The sequence below is a fragment of the Leopardus geoffroyi genome, chromosome C3, assembly GCF_018350155.1.
Source record: "Leopardus geoffroyi isolate Oge1 chromosome C3, O.geoffroyi_Oge1_pat1.0, whole genome shotgun sequence".
Taxonomy (NCBI): Eukaryota; Metazoa; Chordata; class Mammalia; order Carnivora; family Felidae; genus Leopardus; species Leopardus geoffroyi.
In genome coordinates, this window is record NC_059338.1 from 24,613,019 (window position 1) to 24,632,984 (window position 19,966).

The window sequence follows — 19,966 nt, forward strand, 5'->3', positions numbered from 1 at the left end:
TTAAGCAAACCAACAACCAGAGGAACCAGACTAGAGGAGGGAAGAGATAAGAAGGAGAAAGGGAAGGAAGAATATATCTATATAATAAAAATTGTCTGGGGAATTAAATCAAGCAATGCAACAGCCTTGGTCTGAAGGAGGGCCCGTTGGGTTCATCCACGTGAGTCCCGCTCTGGTAGATAGGCAGTTACCAGGGACAGAGGGGTGTGGTTTGGTGTGGGTGGATCCTACCTCCCCTGTGGGTCCACTATCCCCTACAGGAAGCCCCACTCCCCTACCGGAAGCCCCTTTCCCCTACTGGATGCCCCACCTTGTTGGTGATGGAGAGAAAAATGGTGCCACCCCAGTCTCTCCTCCATGGACCAGGTTTCCCAAACCACTCTTTTCAAGCAGTCTTCACTGTGCCTCTGGCGCAAATGAGGCGGTTTGTCCTGGTCCCCCCCCCCCCCCCATGCCCGTGCCTCCCTGGTGCTTGGCTGGAATTAACCCCTTATATCTTTAAGGTTCCCACTCCCTCCGCCCTGGTTTGGGGGAAAGTGCTGCTCCTTTGAGTGGATATATACCTTCTTCCCACAGCACTCCAGGGAGTGGGTTGCTTTCTCCCACTGGGGAGTGGGCCTCTGAACTAGTTACCGAGGCCAGGGCTGGCTCCCCTCCTCCCCAGGTGCACAAATAGGATGACTGGCCTGGCCCCAGTCTGGAGGAAGCCCCTGAGTTCGAGATTGGATCCTTCTATGTCTCAGTCTGTCTGTGGTTTTCCTCTTATCCAGATAGAGTCCTATGCATCCCCAGCCTCTCTTTCTCTTCCCTTTGTCTCTCCGCAGAAGGGGATCCCTCCCCTCTGTTCATTTTCTCTCTCCCAGTTTGCAATCATGCACCTATGGCCTGTCAGGTTGTCACGGTGGGTCCCTGGAAGCATCTCTGTCACTTTGCCATGGACTCTTGGAGTTCAAGGTCCTTTGGCCTCAACACTGCTTTGTTTTAGAGATGAGAGAACTTCAGATCCCCTTACTTCTCCACCTTGTTGGACCCTCTCCCTCGGAATCAAGTGTCTCACTCTTGATTTTGGTTCAGGGCATGATCTCATGGTTCATGAGATTGAGCCCTGCATCAGGCTCTGCACTGACAATGGGGAACCTGCTTAGGATTCTCTTTCTCCCTCTCTCTCTGCCCATCTCTCTCTCTCTCTCTTTCTCTCTCCCTCTCTCTCTCAAAATAAATAAACTTAAAAAAAAATTATTCATCTCATATACTTACAAAAAGAACACACAAGTTTTAAAAAAAGGAAAGATAGAAATTTAAAAAAAAAGAAAGAGAAAGAAAAGAGAGAAAGAAAGGAAGGGAAAAAGTAAGAGGGTGGGGAGAAAAGACAGAAGGAAAGAAGGAAGGGAGAGAGGAAGGAAGTGTATATGCTTCTAATTTTCTCTGAAATGGAGTTCCTGGACATTCAGAATGTATCAAAGTTAATATTGCATATAAATACACATTAGCTCACCACTCTGTTATTTTTGGTTTTCAGGTATCAGATGCTAGGTAGCATCAATTTCCGTGAGTGTGAATCTGATGGATGGACCAATGATGTTCCTATATGTGAAGGTATATGTAAAATTGTTTACAAATACATTCAAATATTTAAAAGAACTAAGACTTTTTTGAGATATCTACATTAAAATAATGCTTAAAGTTTGTAATTACATATTTTTGATTCAGTATTTTTGTGGCTTCTAATATAGAATGGATATTTAAGCTTTTTATTACTACGTTATTTTGTGTTTTATTGACCAAATGTGAATGCAGTTTCATCTGATCTAATGTATTCAAAGTATTAGAGATTAGGAAATCTAAAACCTATTTTCCTTTCCTTTTGGATTCTAAACACTAGAAATAGCACAAGGATCAGAATTTCTGCTTTACTAATGAATACATACTCAATCAATATCCACCCAAATGCAGAGATTGTCAATAACAGCTGAAATGGAGACCATGATTCAGTTATCTCTCCCCTCTTGCATGGCAAAGGAGGTTTTCCTGTGGTCTTAGTCTTACTGAAAAGAGGCAGGAAGTAAGGAAGAGCTCTACTTTTCTTACTGATCCATAAAACCAAGAGTCAGAATGAGAAAAATGTAGATCCTGTTTCTAAATTTTGGGCTAGTAATGCCAATCTCTCTAGTCATCATGGAAATAGATGAGTCAGAGTAGTCTTTCTTAGTTCCATGGTGAGAAGTAAATAGAGAGGGAGAGAGAGGGGGAAGGAGGGAGGGAATGAGGAAAAGGGGGAGGGAGGGAGGACCAGGAGGATGAAGGAGGAGAGGAGGAGGAGGAGGAGGGCGAGTGGGAATGTGATCACTCAAAAGTCCCGTTACCTAAAGAAGAGAACTTACGGAAATGAGAGGAAAGATCTAAATGTTTTAAGGAACATCTACACTGAAATCACCTGAGGTGCTTGTTTAAAGCTGAAATTTTGAGTTACTAAAAACCTACTAAATCAGTATCTCGGGTAATAGCGCAGGGAGATAGCCATAGAATTTCCATCTTAATGAGCATCCTGGATGATTCTACTCTAAAATAAAGTTTAAATGCCATAACCTACAAGGTATTGGAAAATATTAAGTAAAATCAAAAGGAATACTCAGATTATTTTGAGCACTGATGTGGGAGAGGAAGGAAAATTAAGGACTGTTTATCTATTGAAAGAAATAGAATCAGAAAGTTTGCATTTATACCTTTTAGGAATACAGTGTTATATTATCCTAGGGCTTAAGTGAAAAAATTCATCTAATTATCTCAAGCTTTATATTTTTCAATTATTTAAGGAACATTTATTTGTTACTGTAAAAATGTAAACTGACATTCAAAGAAATAATTTTTTCTTTGTCTGCTCTCATAGAAAATAATCAGAGATAAGCTTATTGATTTTTTTTAATTTATAAGCCTTTATATCCAACAAACAGGTTTGTCAAATGCTTCTTTAAAAAAATTAAGTAATTCCCCCAATCTTTCTTTGTTAGTGACTTTATACCTGTATGTGTATATATACATATTTTTCCTAATAAAGTTGTCAAATTCTATCAGGAAAAGTTATATTTATTTTTTTCAGTTGTTAAGTGTTTACCAGTGACACATCCAGAGAATGGGAGATTGACCAGTAGCGCATTGGAATTAGACAAGGAATATACTTTTGGACAAGTAGTACGGTTTGTGTGCAATTCAGGCTTCATGCTTGTTGGGCCTGCAGAAATACGTTGCTCAACAAATGGTGTTTGGAGTGGAGAAAGCCCAAAATGTGTGGGTAAGATACATTTACTGTTCATGGGATCGGACAGTTTTAGTTTTTCTCATGAAAATTTGCACTTTTAAATATTATGCATAGAATAATACTAATTATACTAATAACATTAAAACTAACATTTATTGGGCACTTACTATTTGTCAGTAATTGATCTAAGTTCTTTACATTCCATTTTACCTTCAAAATGACTGTGATTTATGCACCGTTTTCACCTCTATTTTATAACTGAGGACACTGTGGGGCAAAAAACTTACATCTCATGACCAAGGTTATGATGGCATAACGGTGGAGTTAAGATTCAAACCTAGGTTATCTGAAACCAAATTCCATGGTCATATCCATAATTTAATTGTAATGGGCTTTCATGCTCAAATAGAATACTAACCATTTCTGCTGCAAGATTTAATATTGGCCTACAGAACAGGTTTTCTTTTAATTTGTAAGATCAAAAAGTCGTTATTTATTTCTACTGATATATCATTATAACATTCTGTTCTTGAATAACACTTCTAGAATGGGGTCCTATTTTATATTTGCACTGTAAGTTTAGAGAAATATTGTGGAACTAAACTGAATTCACTAAATAACTTTCTGCCTCTTAAAAAAAAATTCTATAGTAAACTGCAAGTCAAGATTTCTTTAGTTATAGGGGCGCCTGGGTGGCTCAGTCGGTTAAGCATCCGACTTCGGCTCAGGTCATGATCTCACGGTCTGTGAGTTCGAGCCCCGCGTCGGGCTCTGTGCTGACAGCTCAGAGCCTGGAACCTGCTTCCGATTCTGTGTCTCCCTCTCTCTCTGACCCTCCCCTATTCATGGTCTGTCTCTCTCTGTCTCAAAAATAAAAAACATTAAAAAAAATTAAAAAAAAAAAGATTTCTTTAGTTATAATACTGCTAACCAGTGCATCATGACCAGTATGGTGATCAGGCTTTTGTAATGAAACATTATGGTCAGTTTACTTAGAGGTGCCATACTTCGTTTTACCAATACTTATTTGGCATATTTATTTTTTTAACATAATCTAAAATTCACACTTTCTTAGTTTAGTCTATCCTATAATGAGATGCAGGGAAAAGCATTTCTGTTCTTAAAAATTCTCTCTAACAATATTAGTTCTTCAAGTCAGTAATGGCAATCATATTTCTATTCAGCACAGCAAATACTGTATACCCCAGAGGCTCACAGATGGGGTTTCCTCCTTAAAACTAAATTTCTGAGCACCTGGGTGGCTCAGTCAGTTGAACATCAGACTCCTGATATTAGCTGAGGTTGTGATCTCCCAGTGATGAGATCCAGCCTGGCATCCAGCTCCATGCTCAGAGTGGAGCCTGCTTGGGATCCTCTCTCTCCCTCTGTCTTTGCCCCTCCCCAACTCACGCTCTCTCTCTCTCTCTCTCTCTCTCTCTCTCTCTCACTGTCTCTCTCAAACTCTCTCTCTCAAAATAAATAAAATTTGAAAAAAACCTGAATTTCTGTGTTAGTAAAACCTTACTGGAATAACTAATACATAAGATACATTTTGAAGAAAGAATGAGACTTTTTCCAACGAAGTTGAGGAGGGGAAAAGTATATCAGTCAGGAGAAGTTCAGGGAGAGGAAGGTACAAATGCAGTGAGGCTTCCAGGAGCCTGAAGCTCCTCTGTTCCATGTCTTCGAGGCCGTTGTGTAGGACGCAAGTAGGGGTAGGTCAGTGATGGCTTGAAGATAGGCCAGTGCAAGGTTCTAAGGTGCTCCATATCATGCTGAAGAATTTGGCTTTTATTCAGACTGAATTGGGAATCGATGGAGGATTTCAGTGGAATCCTTCAACGGAGCGATGAAGGGACAAGAAAAACAGTCATTAAGTTACAAACAGGAAAATAGATTACAGAGGTGCGAGAATAGCATCTGGGAAATTAGTTATTGTTGCCATAATCCCAGGGGGAAATGTTTGAGAGAAGAAGGGGGCAAATATGATGGCCAGTTTTTGGGTTTTCTTGACAGAAAATTTTGATGGATGGTAAAGCCACAAAAACAGAAGATGTAATTCATAGATATAATGACAATAGGTTAAATTAACTTCTTTGACAAAGTGTTATGCCAATTATGACTCTATTATTGATAACTAGAAAATACATAATTTTTACAAGTATTTCGGTGAAAATATTTATCACAATAAGCCTATATATCTATACCCAATTATATATATATAGTTGGTATCATTACTGCCTGCTATTTACTTGAAGAGGACTAATTTATCTTCAAAGCAAATAAAATAAGCAACATAATTTTTATTTATTTATTTATTTTTGATAGAAAGAGAGAGAGAGAAGCATGAGTAAGGGAGGGACAGAGAAAGAAAGAGAAAGAATCCCAAGAAGGTTCTACACTGCCAGCAGGGAGCCACAGACAGGGTACGATCCCAGGAACCATGAGATCATAACCTGAGCCAAAATCAAGAGCCAGTTACTTAAGCAACTGAGCCACCCAGGCACCCCTAGCAGCAGAAGTTTAATCAGAATTTTACCTTATTTCAAAAATCAAAATTAAAAACAACAGATAAATAATTCAAGTATCCATGTCAAAATAGAAGTTTTGTTTCGTTGTCTGATTTGCCTAAAGGAAACAAAACTTATATCTTTAACTATGTCTTAGACATGGCTCTTTAATATATAACAAACATTTTGGAATTTAATCCCTTATATTTAGAAATTTCCTGCCAAAAGCCAGAAATCGCAAATGGAAATGCTGCATCTCTGAAGAAAACTTACAAGGAAAACGAACGATTTCAGTATACATGTCACCAGGGTTATGAATACAGTAGTAAAGGAGATGCCATATGCACTGCATCGGGATGGACTCCAACCCCTTCATGTAAAGGTAATGTTATATTTCCTTTCTATATATTTTATCAATTCTTTTCATTCATATATTCCTTACAGTGAAGCAGTTTATTTTTTCTCACAATGGAGCGTTAATGTTGACAAGAACCAACTCTTATAAATACGATATACTTAACGTTTTATGTGTGCAAAAATTAATTTTGGTATAATTCTCTCGTTCTGAAAATAGACATAAAAGGAACAGAAGAGTTCAATAGCTCGTTAAGTAGTTGGTCTGCGGTCAAAAATCAAGTCTAGAGCAGAGCCAGGGCAATAATAGGCTTCCCAGGCATGATTACTTCTCAGACAGATTGCTCTTGTAAAGCCGAGCAGTTAGCTTTGCAAACAAAGTAAATGAGATGAATACCATATGAGGGAACCCTCAATTAACAATGGAATTAAGTGGAAATAACTAGAGATTTCACTAAGCACAGGCGTAATATGAATCAATAGTGATGATGATGCAGGGGGGTGGCAGGGGGCACCCACCAAACTCTTCTAGGCTTCCTAATGGGGGATATTGTGCAGATGTAGAATCCACGTCAACTGTGCTTCGTGCCCACCAAAAGTTATGTCTGTAATATTGTGTTCTACTTAGCCTACCTCATTTCAAAAGAGAGAGTTTCAAACTCTCGTGGTCCAGATGCAAAACTGTAAAAGGTTGAGTTTAAGACATCATATCATTAGAAGAATAGCAAGAAGGTACAGCTATTACATGTCGCACGGTAACAAGTGTGTTGAGCTGTTTGCAAACATTTATGGAAAAGGGTGCGTTAACTTCGGATGCGGGCTGCAGCAGCGAGTGAAACAAGTTACAAGTGCTATCCTACATGAAATCAGAGGTCAAGTGCCTTTCTAAAAGGGTGACTTTTATAGATATGGTCATATTGTGGCCCAGGGTAGGTGGGGAGATGGTGAGAAGAGTTGAACTCTTAAGAGCTCTCTGAACTTTTAATCATAGGATTCATAATTCCATGCGTAAACCTTGTTTAATGATCCTCTCTTACAAAAACTAGAGTTAAATTTTGAATGATTTTGTTCTTACTTTAAACATTTTTTGGTTGAGGGCACCTGGGTGGCTCAGTCGGTTAAACGTCTGACTTCAGGTCATGATCTTGCAGTTCATGAGTTTGAACCCTGTGTCGGGCTCTGTGCTGACAGCTCAGAGCCTGGAGCCTGCTTTACGTTCTGTGTCTCCCTCTCTCTCTTTCTGCCCTTCCCCCACTCACACTCTGTCTCTCTCAAAAATAAACATTTACAAAATTTTTTTTTAATTTTTTGAACTTTTTTTTAAAAGTAAGCTCCATACCCTACCTGGGGCTTGAACTTACAACCCTGAGATCAAGAGTCACATGCTCTACTGACTCAGCCAGCCAGGCACCCCAACCCCCTGAAAGAAATTTGGGGTTGAGTCCACAAGTAGCTCCTTGGAAAATATATCTTCCTACAACTGAGTGACTTCCACTACTAGGCATTGTTAAGAAAATATTTTACAAAGAGTTTAGTGAAGAGAAGACAGTGATCATCCACATTAGATCTGTGATCAGCGGATCATATTTGGAGTCCAGCTGTTTGGCTTCATGGCATTTGTGGCTCCTACTCAAAGAAAGTGGGTGCACAAGTCCTCTGGCATTAACTTCTGCCGTATGTTTTACTTCCAGAGCCTGACTTAAATATTTAGAGAGCTAAATTATCCATCCAGTCGTCAAAATATAACTTATAAACCCCTTACTTTATATCAGGCCCTTTGTCCTGTATAAACATTAGAATACATCACTCCAGGTTTCAGTGAACATTAGAATAAATCATCATTCCAGGTTTCAATGAAATTTACTTCCAAGTAAGACGTCAGAATCTGAATTCAGTTTTACTTTGACATAGGACTCAGGATAGCCTGACTGCTCCATAGAAGTTGTCTAGTTAGTTCTTTTTCTTGGTCACATAGCTACCTGCTTAAAGCTGTTGCTGAGCACATATTTGTTTTAATGTGGGAAATCTGTTTTTCCCATATGTGTTGCTACAATTCCTAGGCTTACTTGAAACTTGACCCATCTACACCACACCCATGCACGCGCGCGCGCGCGCACACACACACACACACACACACACACACACACAGTAAAGATCCCACATTTGTAAAACATTTTCTTTTTAGAATTTGTTTTTCATTTTCTTAGTCAATTGTATAACTCAAAAACTCAAGACAGGATGCCTTAGAATCCTTTCTTTGGGGAGAGAGATGCCAGGATTGAGGTGCACTAAGATTGGATACTCTCACAAAACAGTTTACTAAACATCAACATATATAAAGAGAGGTTCAAATTAAATAAGCATGCACTCTCTGTTACAACAGTGGTTCATTAACTGGATACGGAGAAGTCTTTTATTAAAAGGAACTCCAGGGGCACCTTGTTGGCTCAGTCAGTTAAGGATACCGTTCTTAATTTCAGCTCAGGTCATGATCTCACAGTTTGGTTCTAGAGTTTGAGCACTGCATCAGGCTCTTCACTGACACCATGGAGCCTGCTTGGGATTCTCTCCCTCCCTCTCTCTCTGCCACGCCCTTGTGCGTGCACTCCCTCTCTCTCAAAATAAATAAATAAACATTTAAAAATAAGTTTAAAAGTAAAAGGTACTCTACATTGTACCTTAGCTAGTATATCACAAATGCTTCTCCTTATTTTCCTAGGACAATAGAAGGATCTACCTGCTGGTAATGATGAATTCCAAATCTATAGACCTTGCTTTCTCCAAATCTATAATAAATTTGGAACTAAAATAAAATTAAAATAAAATAACCTAGGATAAAATACTTAAAATTTCTTCCATCCGGTTTATGATTTTATGTGTCAGGTTTTTTTTTTTTTTTAATGTTATTTACTTAGAGAGAGAGAGAGAGAGAGAGACCGCGCATGACTGGGAGTAGGGGCAGAGAGAAAGGAAAGAGAGAATCCCCAGCAGGCTTCACACTGTCAGCATGGAGCCCACTGTGGGGCTCAATCTCACGAGCCATGAGATCATGACCTGAGCTGAAATAAAGTGTTGAACACTTAACTGACTGAGCCACCCAGGTGCCCTTCAGGGGTTCTGTTTGAAGGTGATTTGTCAAAACTTTGGTCTCTTTGTCTAATAGGAACCAGTCTCTGACAGCAAATCATTTATAGGAATAATTAAAAGTACCAAGACCTGCTAAATAAAAGCCACCTTTGCTCCAAATCCATCTGTTCTGTGTACAAGTCAGATTTTCTGATGATGAACAACATAGAGTGCTAGCATTAAATTCTTGTTCTTATTTCAAATGCTTACTGGTGGTATCTAACAGTAGGAAAAAATGTGACCCCACACATGCAGACATTCTCCAGTACTGTTTTGGATAGAGGCACGTGCCCTGGCAATGTTTTACTAGCATCATTTATTTTAATGGAAATTATGAAAGTAGGAAATTACAATTTATTAAGTGATTTATGTCCACTGCTCAAGAGTAATCACCTGAAGATCTTATTTCTTAATTTTTTAACAAAATCCTCCCAATATTTTTTGTTGGCCTCTTAATAAAACTCTTGTTTTTTATATCTTGTAGCTTTTGAATTCAAAATTAAGTTAAGCCACAGTATGAAGTAAAAATCAGGATATAATAAACTGCACTGCAATAAGTCTATGAAAATATGATAGAGCAGAATAAAGTGAGGAGAAAAAATAAAAGTAAATAAGCACGTTTAAGGCTCATCTGAGGGTAGTGTAAATTAAAATCAGGCACTGTAGAGATATTATACTTAAAATTTGTGTTAGGTACTCACATATTTAATTCTCTCTACTATAATCATTGCTAAAAAGTATATTATCATGTTTGGAATAGAGACTTATTAAAGCTTATTCTGGAGGAATGAAGTACAAATTTAAGACCAATTAAGACTTTGATAGTACCTCTAGGAGTTGGATGTACACAGTGGAAGCATGGTATGAAGAGCAGGAGGTATATAAGCAATAATTATAAGATTATAGAATGTGTTGTGTGAATGAATATTGAAATGAAGGGGAAGAACGTAGGTAGGATAAATTTCCAGGCTCCTGTCATGAGGTTTTTGTGTCGCAAACTAAAATGTTGAACACAGGAGGAAAGCATATATTGAGAAAAAGTTGATTTAGTTTGGCATGTAGTTAGTTGGATATGCCTTTGAATTATTCACATGGACCTGTCTAATGTGAAGCTTCAGTTGGATATATGGATTTGGATCTCACTGAAGAGTTATTAGCGTAATGATGATAGCTTTTTATCATTGAAGTGTCTTCATTCACAGAGAGATCGTGAAGAAGCAAACAACAAAATCAAGGACAAATACTCATGTAGAACCAACTGTAAAGCATAGCTATTCATTCATACAATACTTGTTGGGTCTTCAGGCAAGATATTTCTGAGGTGGTGATAAGAGTCAGCAGGAAGATCTAGAGGAGCATCACTCAAGAAATAAAGAATAAAAAGTGCAAATGATATGAATAAGCCTGGCATGTGTGAACACCAGACAGAAGGCTATTGTGTTGGTAGTATAGAGAGTAAGTGGGACCTTGGTAGGAGATGAGATCTGAGAAGTAGACAGTGCCTAAAATTAAGTAGAGCAGAGGAAGGAGGGCAACTAGAAATAAAATAAAATAATACCGTTCAGACAAAATTAAAGAGTAGTAGGAAGACATAAGAATGTAAGGCATTGGAGAATGTCGAGAAGTCAGTGATCAACAGTGTCAAATATTACAGAGGGTTTAGCCCATGGTCTATAGTACCAGGCACTGTGATATGTGCAATACAGAGTTTTTACATTTGGAAATTAGAGGACATTGGTGACTTTTGTCTGAGTACCACCAGCCTGTTGGGGATGTCAGAAGCCAGAGATAGCAGTAGATTGAAGAATAAATGGGAGGTTGAAAACTGGAGATACTAATTGTAAGATGATATTTGAAGGATCTTTGTTGTGAAGGAGAGGAGAAGGTAGTACATCAACTACCTTGAACAAAGGGTTGAGAGAAGGAGTTTAAAATTAGAGAAGCTTGCATATCCATTTAAGAGAGAATCATAGACAAAAAGAGAGAGGGAAGGAATAAACAATGGTTTATTCTGTGGGAGATGCTCTACAGGAGATTAAAGTTTTGAAAAGCTAACATGAATATGAAAAAAACACCTTATCATCAGAGTAAGGGAAAGGCTAAAGTTTAAAACAGATATAGCCAGGGGCGCCTGGGTGGCGCAGTCGGTTAAGCGTCCGACTTCAGCCAGGTCACGATCTCACGGTCCGTGAGTTCGAGCCCCGCGTCGGGCTCCGGGCTGATGGCTCAGAGCCTGGAGCCTGTTTCCGATTCTGTGTCTCCCTCTCTCTCTGCCCCTCCCCCGTTCATGCTCTGTCTCTCTCTGTCCCAAAAATAAAAAATAAATAAAATAAAATAAAACAGATATAGCCAAAGTTAAAAGCATGTTATAAAGAAATCTAGGGAATCCACAGTTTGTGGTCTGAATTGTTTTTTGTGAATGCAAGAATTTATTTGTCAATGAAGGAGCTATTGTGTTAGATGGCTTTTGAAGAAAATAAGGAATCATGAGTCACTTACTTTGGGAAATGGAATAGGAAGTAATTTGGGAGAATATAAATGATTTTCTGGCAATGCTGAATGTCAACCATGGCACCAATATAAATGGTTATATAACATTTCAACAATAGTTTAAAGCTATGATATTTTATTAGAAAAGGAGTATTGCCAAATCAAAACCACAGTGAGATACCACCTCACACCTGTCAGAATGGCTAACATAAACAACTCAGGCGACAACAGATGTTGGCCAGGATGTGGAGAGAGAGGATCTCTTTTGCACTGCTGGTGGGAATGCAAACTGGTGCAGCCACTCTGGAAAACAATATGGAGGTTCCTCAAAAAATTAAAAATAGAACTACCCTACAACCCAGCAATTGCACTGCTAGGTATTTTATCCAAGGGATACAGGTATGCTGTTGTGAAGGGACACACGCACCCCAATAGCAGCACTATCAACAATAGCCAAAGTATGGAAAGAGTCCAAATATCCATCGATGGATGAATGGATAAAGATGTGGTATATGTATACAATGGAATATTACTCTGCAATCAAAAAGAATTAAATCTTACCATTTGCAACTACGTAGATGGAACTAGAGGGTATTATGCTAAGCAAAATTAGTCACTCAGAGAAAGACAAATATCGTATGACTTCACTCATGTAAGGACTTTAAGACACAGAACAGATGAACACAAGGGAAGGGAAGCAAAAATAATATAAAAACAAGGAGGGGAACAAAACTTAAGAGACTCTTAAATATGGAGAACAGAGGGTTACTGGAGGGGTTTTGGGAGGGGGAATGGGCTAAATGGGTAAGGGGCATTAAGGAATCTACTCCTGAAATCATTGTTGCACTATGTGCTAACTAATTTGGATGTAAAGTAAAAAATAAAATTTAAATTTAAAAAAAGAAAAAGAAAAGGAGTATTGCAAACTGATCCATTGGTGAGGTACAGAAAAGTTGATGGAAAGAACTGAGAAAGAGCTTTATGAATTAAGATACAGTAGGTCATGGGAGAGCACATTATAGTTTGAAAATCAAATCCAGGCTGTGCCCTTTGTGTAAACAAAGTTTTATTGGAATACAGCCATGTTCATTTGTCTATGTATCTTTTAGGACTATGTTCATGCTGAGTAGTTGGGGCAGAGACCTTTTATCTTTACATAAAATAGGTTTTCTCCAAACCCTGGACTAGGTTATTCTATTACAGTAAGAAAAATGTATCCCAAGATTGCAATAGCCTAATAAATTAAAGTTTATTTCCTATTTATGCTCACTTCCAACGTAGGTCTGAAGGGACTCTGCTCATTATATTAGCTGTAAGAATCAAGGGATATAGACATCACCTCTCCATGACTTTCCTTCATCCCTGCAGCTGTGGAAATAAGAACATAAAAATTCACACAATGGCTTTTAAAATTTCCTCCCTAAAGGGAAACATGTTAGGTTACATTCATTTCCTTGTCCTATGCAAATCACAGGGCCATGTCTCCTTCAAATGTGCAGGGATATGCACTCCTATTAAGTGTCTGGAAGGAAGAGACTCAGACCATTTGTAAATAGTCCCTATGAGAACCACAGATGCCAAGGAAGTTGAAGAATAGTTGGAAAGAAGAGTTAAAGTGATTTGTCATGAGTTTATTGCCACATATGGAATATTATTATGTATGTTATGGCTTTAGGGAAAGAGGATTCAAGAGTCCAGGGGTGCACAAATACAGCAGATAAGAGATAGAGTACTGGGACATGAGTGATATGGTGGGAAGGATATAAGACTATCCTCATTTTAATCCCAATTTTGCTGTGGTATGGACAAAAAAAATAATATCCACTTTCTATATTTTTGTGTACTTGATTATTTTAATGGGTAGTGGCTTCGACATTATCCACATGTCCTTTTTTCTCCAGAATTCTTATGTCTTTCTCCTAATATTCAAAATGGTGACTACACGCCCCAAAGCATCAGATACAGAAGTGGAGATGAAATCACATATAATTGTAAACCTGGCTTTTATCCTTCAAACCGAGAAAAAATGGCAACATGTGCTAAAACTGTCTGGGTACCTCAGCCAAGATGTGGTAAGTTCCCTACATATCTTGACCTACTTCTTAATTCTGAAATTACTGTCTCTTAAACGACAGCAACAAAAATGGGGACACAATAAATCCAAATCTTTGCCTTACTGTGTGTGTAAAGCAGGGGCTACAGAGACATTCCTTTCAAAGTAGACAATTTTAAGCATGGTCTAAATCACATTTTTGAAAATTAAAAACTATTTTATGCCATTTGATGTTAAATATGTGTGTATGAATATAAGTTTCTCTAACTAATGTAATTCTAATATCTGAACTAAACCATTTTGTTTGTATTTTCCTGCCTGTGATGGTGACCAGCTTTTCATGTGTTTGTTAGCCATATGGATGTCTTCTTTGGAAAAATGTCTTTTCATGTCTTCTGCCCACTTCCTAACTGGATTATTTGGTTTTTGTGCATTAAGTTTGGTAATTTCTTTATCGATTTTTCCAAAGGAGAGATCCAGATGGCTAACAGACATAGGAAAGGATAGATGTTCAACATTACTGATCATCAGAGAAATACAAGTCAAAACTATGTTAAGGTGTCACCTCTCGCTTGTCAGAATGGCTAAAACTAACAACATGGGAAACAACAGATGTTGGTGAGGCTGTGGAGAAAGGGTAACTCTCTTATGTTGCTGGTGGGAATGCAAACTGGTGCAGCCATTCTGGAAAACAATATAAAAGTTCCTCAAAAAGTTAAAAATAGAGCTACCCCACGGTCTAGCAATTGCACTACTAGGTATTTGCCCAAAGGATAAAAAAAATACTGATTCGAAGGGATACATGCACCCCAATTTTTAGAGCAGCATTATCAACAATTGCCAAAGTATGAAAGGAGCCCAAATGTCCATCAACTGTTGAATGAATAATAAACATGTCATATATATTTACAGTGGAATATTACCCGGCCACCAAAAGGAATGAACTCTTGCCATTTGCAATGACAAAGATGGAGCTAGGATGTATTATGTTAAGTGAAATAAGTCAGTCAGAGAAAGACAAATACCATAATTTCACTCATATGTGGAATTTAAGAAATGAAACAGATGAACATGGGAGGGAAATAGAGAAAGGCAAACCAAGAAACAGACTCTTAACTATAGAGAAAAAACTGAGGGTTGCTGAAGGGGAGGTAGGTGGGTGGGGGGTATAGTTAAATAAATGATGGATATTGAAGACAGCACATGTTGTGATGAGCATTGGGTGTTGTATGTAAGTGAGGAATCACTAAATTCTACTCCTGAAACTAATATTACACTATGTGTGAACAAACTGGAATTTAAATTAAAACTTGAAACAAGTAAACAAATAAGTAAATAAATTAATAAATTTTAGGTTCACAGCCAAATTGACAAGATGGTACAGAAACTTGCTATATACTCACTGCTGCCACACATACATCCCTTCCCTATTTATCAACACCCCCCCAAATGGTATGTTTTCACATTGATGAAACTGCATTCATCCATCATAATTACCCAAAGTCAGTAGTATACCTTAGAGTTGACTCCTGATGTACATTCTATAGGTTTAGACAAATGTCCATCTTTATGGTATCATACAGACCTTTTCACTGCCCTAAAAATCCTCTGTGCTCCACCTATTGATTCCTCCCCTTGCTCAGGTTCTGCAAACAGAATGTCATATAGTGGGTCTCATTTCAGATTTTTTTTATACTGAGAAATACGCATTTATGATTCCTCCAAGTCTTTTCATGATATGAGAGGTCATTTCTTCTGGCTCTAAATGATACTCCATTGCCTGTATATATCACGGTTTCTTCATTAGATTCGTATACTGGTGGACATCTTGGTTGTTTCTACGTTTTACCAATTATGAGTAAAGCTGGCATAATCAAATAAATAATAAATAAATAAAACATTTGGTAAGGCTAGTGTCATTGAACACCTAATATATTAGTTCTTTATTTCTGTGTAACAGATTTCCCCCAAAACATATTGGCTTCAAACAACACACCTTTATCTTCTCAGAGTTTCTATGGGTCAGGAATTTGGGAGTGGCTTAGCTAGCTAGTTCTGAGCCAGGCACTTCTTGTGTTGCAGTCAGGATGTTGACCTAGGCTGCAGTCACCTGATGGCTTGGTGGGGCCGGAGGATCTGCCTCCAAGACGGCTGACTCATAAGGCTTTTGGCAGGAAGCTTCAGTAACTTACCACATGGGAATCTCCATAGGCTTCACGAATGGCAGCTAACTTTCTCCAGAGCTCATGATCTGATAGAGAGAGCGGCAGAAGCTTCCATACCATTTACAAACTAGTCACACACTGTCACTTTAGCCATATCTAGACTTTAGAAGTGGGTCTCTAAGTCCTGCATACTCAAAGGGAGGAGAATTAGGCTCCTCTTTTTGAAGGGAGAAAAAGACACTGTAGAATTTTCCAAAACCATCCATGTAACAAAATTCCATTCAATTCAACAGAGTACTGTCTTTTTTCCTGGGGAATGTTTCCTCTACTCTTTTCCAGGTATTTTTTGTCTCTATAATTATATTCCTTTCCTTTACATACCACATTTGGTTGTACAGGTGTACTGCACTTACACTGGATAATATATGAATACATTATGATACAAAAAGTAGGTCAGTGGCCTCCATATTAATTCTAGGGATAACTCCAAAATGAATTTTCAAATCAAAAGACCCTTAAAGAAGACCCTATCATCAACATGAAACACACCTTAATGTGTAAAACAATTATAATAAAAATACTGAAAGATTGAATGATTGAGATATAATGGACATATAACATTATATTAGTTTCAAATGTGCAACATGATTTGATACTTTTATATACTGTGGAATGACTTCAAACACAATTGTAGTTAAATCTATCACCACATCGTTAACATGTTTTTTCTTGTGGAAGCACCTTTAAGATCTACTCTCTTAGCAACTTTCAAATATACAATGCAGTATTTTTTTTTAATTTTTTTTAACGTTTATTTATTTTTGAGACAGAGAGAGACAGAGCATGAATGGGGGAGGGTCAGAGAGAGAGGGAGACACAGAATCTGAAACAGGCTCCAGGCTCTGAGCAGTCAGCACAGAGCCCGACACGGGGCTCGAACTCACATACCGCGAGATCGTGACCTGAGCCGAAGTCGGACGCTTAACCGACTGAGCCACCCAGGCGCCCCTACAATGCAGTATTAATAACTGCAGTCACTATGCTGTCTGTACCTTACATCCCCATCATATTATTATTTTATTACTGGTAGTTTGTACCTTTCAACCTCCCTTGACCCATTTCTCCTGCCCTTCAGGCCCTGCCTCTGGCAACCCCCACTCTGTTCTCTTTATCTAAGAGTTTGGTATTTTTTGATTCCAAATATAGCTCATGTAGTATTTGTCTTTCTCTGTCTGATTTATTTCACTTAGCATGGTGCCCTCCAAGTCCATCCATGTCATCACAAATGGCAACATTTCCTTCTTTTATTGGCTGAATAATAATCCTAGTTTCTTATGCACTCATCCAGTAATGGACACTTAGATTGCTTCCACAGTTTGACTATTGTAATAATGCTGCAGTGAATATGGGGCACATATGTCCTTTTCAGTTAGTGTTTTCCTTTCCTTCAGATAAATACCCAGAAGTGGAATTGTTGGATCATATGGTAGTTCTGTTAATTATTTGAGAAACCTCCATGCCGTTTTCCTAGTGGCTGCACCAATCTACATTCCCATGAACAGGGCAGAAATGCTCCCTTTTCTCCATATCCTCACTAACATTTTTTTTTTCTTTTTGATGAAGCCATGTAAACAAGTATCAAGTAATATCTTATTGTAGTTTTGATTTTCATTTCTCTGATGATAAGTTAAGTTGAGCATCTTTTCATGTGCCTTTTGGTCATCTGTGTTTCTTCTCTAGAAACAATGTCTGTCCAGATCGTCTGCCCATGTGTTATTCAGATTGGGCTTTTAGTTATTGTTGTTACTGAATTATATGAGTTTTAAAATATATTTTGGATGTTTCCCCTTATCAGACATATGATTTGCAAATATTTCCTCCTACTCATTAGGCTGCTCATCAGTTTGTGGATGGTTTCCTTTATTGTGCAGAAGCAGTTGGTTTAATGCAGTCCCACTTGTTTAGTTTTGCCTGGATTGCCTTTGCTTTCGGTGTGAATTCTACAAAATAATTGCCAAGATCAATGTCAAGGAACTTATCCCCTATGTTTTCTTTCAGGAGTTTTATGTTTTCAGGTCTTTTGTCCATTTTGTGTTAGTTTTCGTGTATGTTGTAGATAGTGTTCCAGATTCATTCTTTTGTATGTGGCTGTCCAGTTTCCACAACACCACTTATTGAAGAGACTGTCCTCTCCTCACTGCATATTCTTGCCTTCTTTGTCATAAACTATCTGACCTTAAATGCATGAGTTTATTTCTAGGCTCTCTGTTCTGTTGAGCTGTGTGTCGGATGCTAATACTGTACTGTTTTGATTACTCTAATTTTGTAATATAGTTTGAAACCTTGAAGCATGATGCCTCTAGCTTTGTTCCTCTTTCTCAGGATTCCTTTGACGATTTGGATTCTTTTGTGATTACATATAAATTTTAGGATTATTTGTTCTATTTCTGTGAAAAATTCCTTCAGAATTTTGATACGAATTGCATTGAATCTCTAGATTACTTTAGGTGGTATGAACATTTTAACAGTAACTCTTCCAATTCATGAACATGGACTATCTTTCATTTATTTGTGTCTTTGATTTATTTCTTCATTTTCTAGTGTTTTCAGGGTACAAACCTTTCACTTTCTTGGATAGATTTATTCCTAGACATTTTATTTGTTTTGATGCTATTGTAAAGGGGATTATTTTCTTAATTTCTTTTTTTATACTTTATTATTAGTGTATAGAAACACACCAGATTTTTGTGCATTGATTTTTTATCCTGAAACTTTACTGATTTCATTTATGTTTTTTGTTTTTTTTTTTAATATATGAAGTTTATTGTCAAATTGGTTTCCATACCACACCCAGTGCTCATCCCAAAAGGTGCCCTCCTCAATACCCATCACCCACCTTCCCCTCCCTCCCACCCCCATCAACCCTCAGTTTGTTCTCAGTTTTTAAGAGTCTCTTATGCTTTGGCTCTCTTCCACTTTAACCTCTTTTTTTTTCCTTCCCCTCCCCCATGGGTTTCTCTTAAGTTTCTCAGGATCCACATAAGTGTGAAACCATAAGGTATCTATCTTTCTCTGTATGACTTATTTCACTTAGCATAACACTCTCCAGTTCCATCCACGTTGCTACAAAGGGCCATATTTCATTCTTTCTCATGGCCACGTAGTACTCCATTGTGTATATAAACCACAATTTCTTTATCCATTCATCAGTTGATGGACATTTAGGCTCTTTCCATAATTTGGCTATTGTTGAGAGTGCTACTATAAACATTGGGGTACAAGTGCCCCTATGCATCAGTACTCCTGTATCCCTTGGGTAAATTCCTAGCAGTGCTACTGCTGGGTCATAGGGTAGGTCTATTTTTAATTTTTTGAGGAACCTCCACACTGTTTTCCAGACTGGCTGCACCAATTTGCATTCCCACCAACAGTGCAAGAGGGTTTCCATTTCTCCACATCCTCTCCAGCATCTATAGTCTCCTGATTTGTTCATTTTGGCCACTCTGACAGGCGTGAGGTGATATCTGAGTGTGGTTTTGATTTGTATTTCCCTGATGAGGAGCGACATTGAGTATCTTTTCATGTGCCTGTTGGCCATCGGATGTCTTCTTGAGAGAAGTGTCTATTCATGTTTTCTGCCCAGTTCTTCACTGGGTTATTTGTTTTTCAGGTGTGGAGTTTAGTGAGCCCTTTATAGATTTTGGATACTAGCCCTTTGTCCAATATGTCATTTGCAAATATCTTTTCCCATTCCTTTGGTTGCCCTTTAGTTTTGTTGGTTGTTTCCTTTGCTGTGCAGAAGCTTTTTATCTTCATGAGGTCCCAGTAATTCATTTTTGCTTTTAATTCCCTTGCCTTTGGGGATGTGTCGAGTAAGAGATTGCTACGGCTGAGGTCAGAGAGGTCTTTTCCTGCTTTCTCCTCTAGGGTTTTGATGGTTTCCTGTCTCACATTCAGGTCCTTTATCCATTTTGAGTTTATTTTTGTGAATGGTGTGAGAAAGTGGTCTAAT

The 19,966-nt window shown here is 38.1% G+C and overlaps 1 protein-coding gene across 7 annotated transcripts in view; it reads left to right on the plus strand.

The window, feature by feature from the left end:
- Positions 1-19,966, plus strand: part of LOC123586779 (complement factor H-like) — a 106,106-nt gene that overhangs the window by 28,605 nt on the left and 57,535 nt on the right. For all 7 annotated transcript variants that reach the window (XM_045456169.1, XM_045456171.1, XM_045456170.1 and 4 more), the window contains exons 4-7: positions 1,520-1,596; positions 3,098-3,289; positions 5,978-6,148; positions 13,638-13,808. In XM_045456169.1, the coding sequence (XP_045312125.1) occupies positions 1,520-1,596; positions 3,098-3,289; positions 5,978-6,148; positions 13,638-13,808 (611 nt within the window). The remainder of the gene's footprint in view (positions 1-1,519; positions 1,597-3,097; positions 3,290-5,977; positions 6,149-13,637; positions 13,809-19,966) is intronic.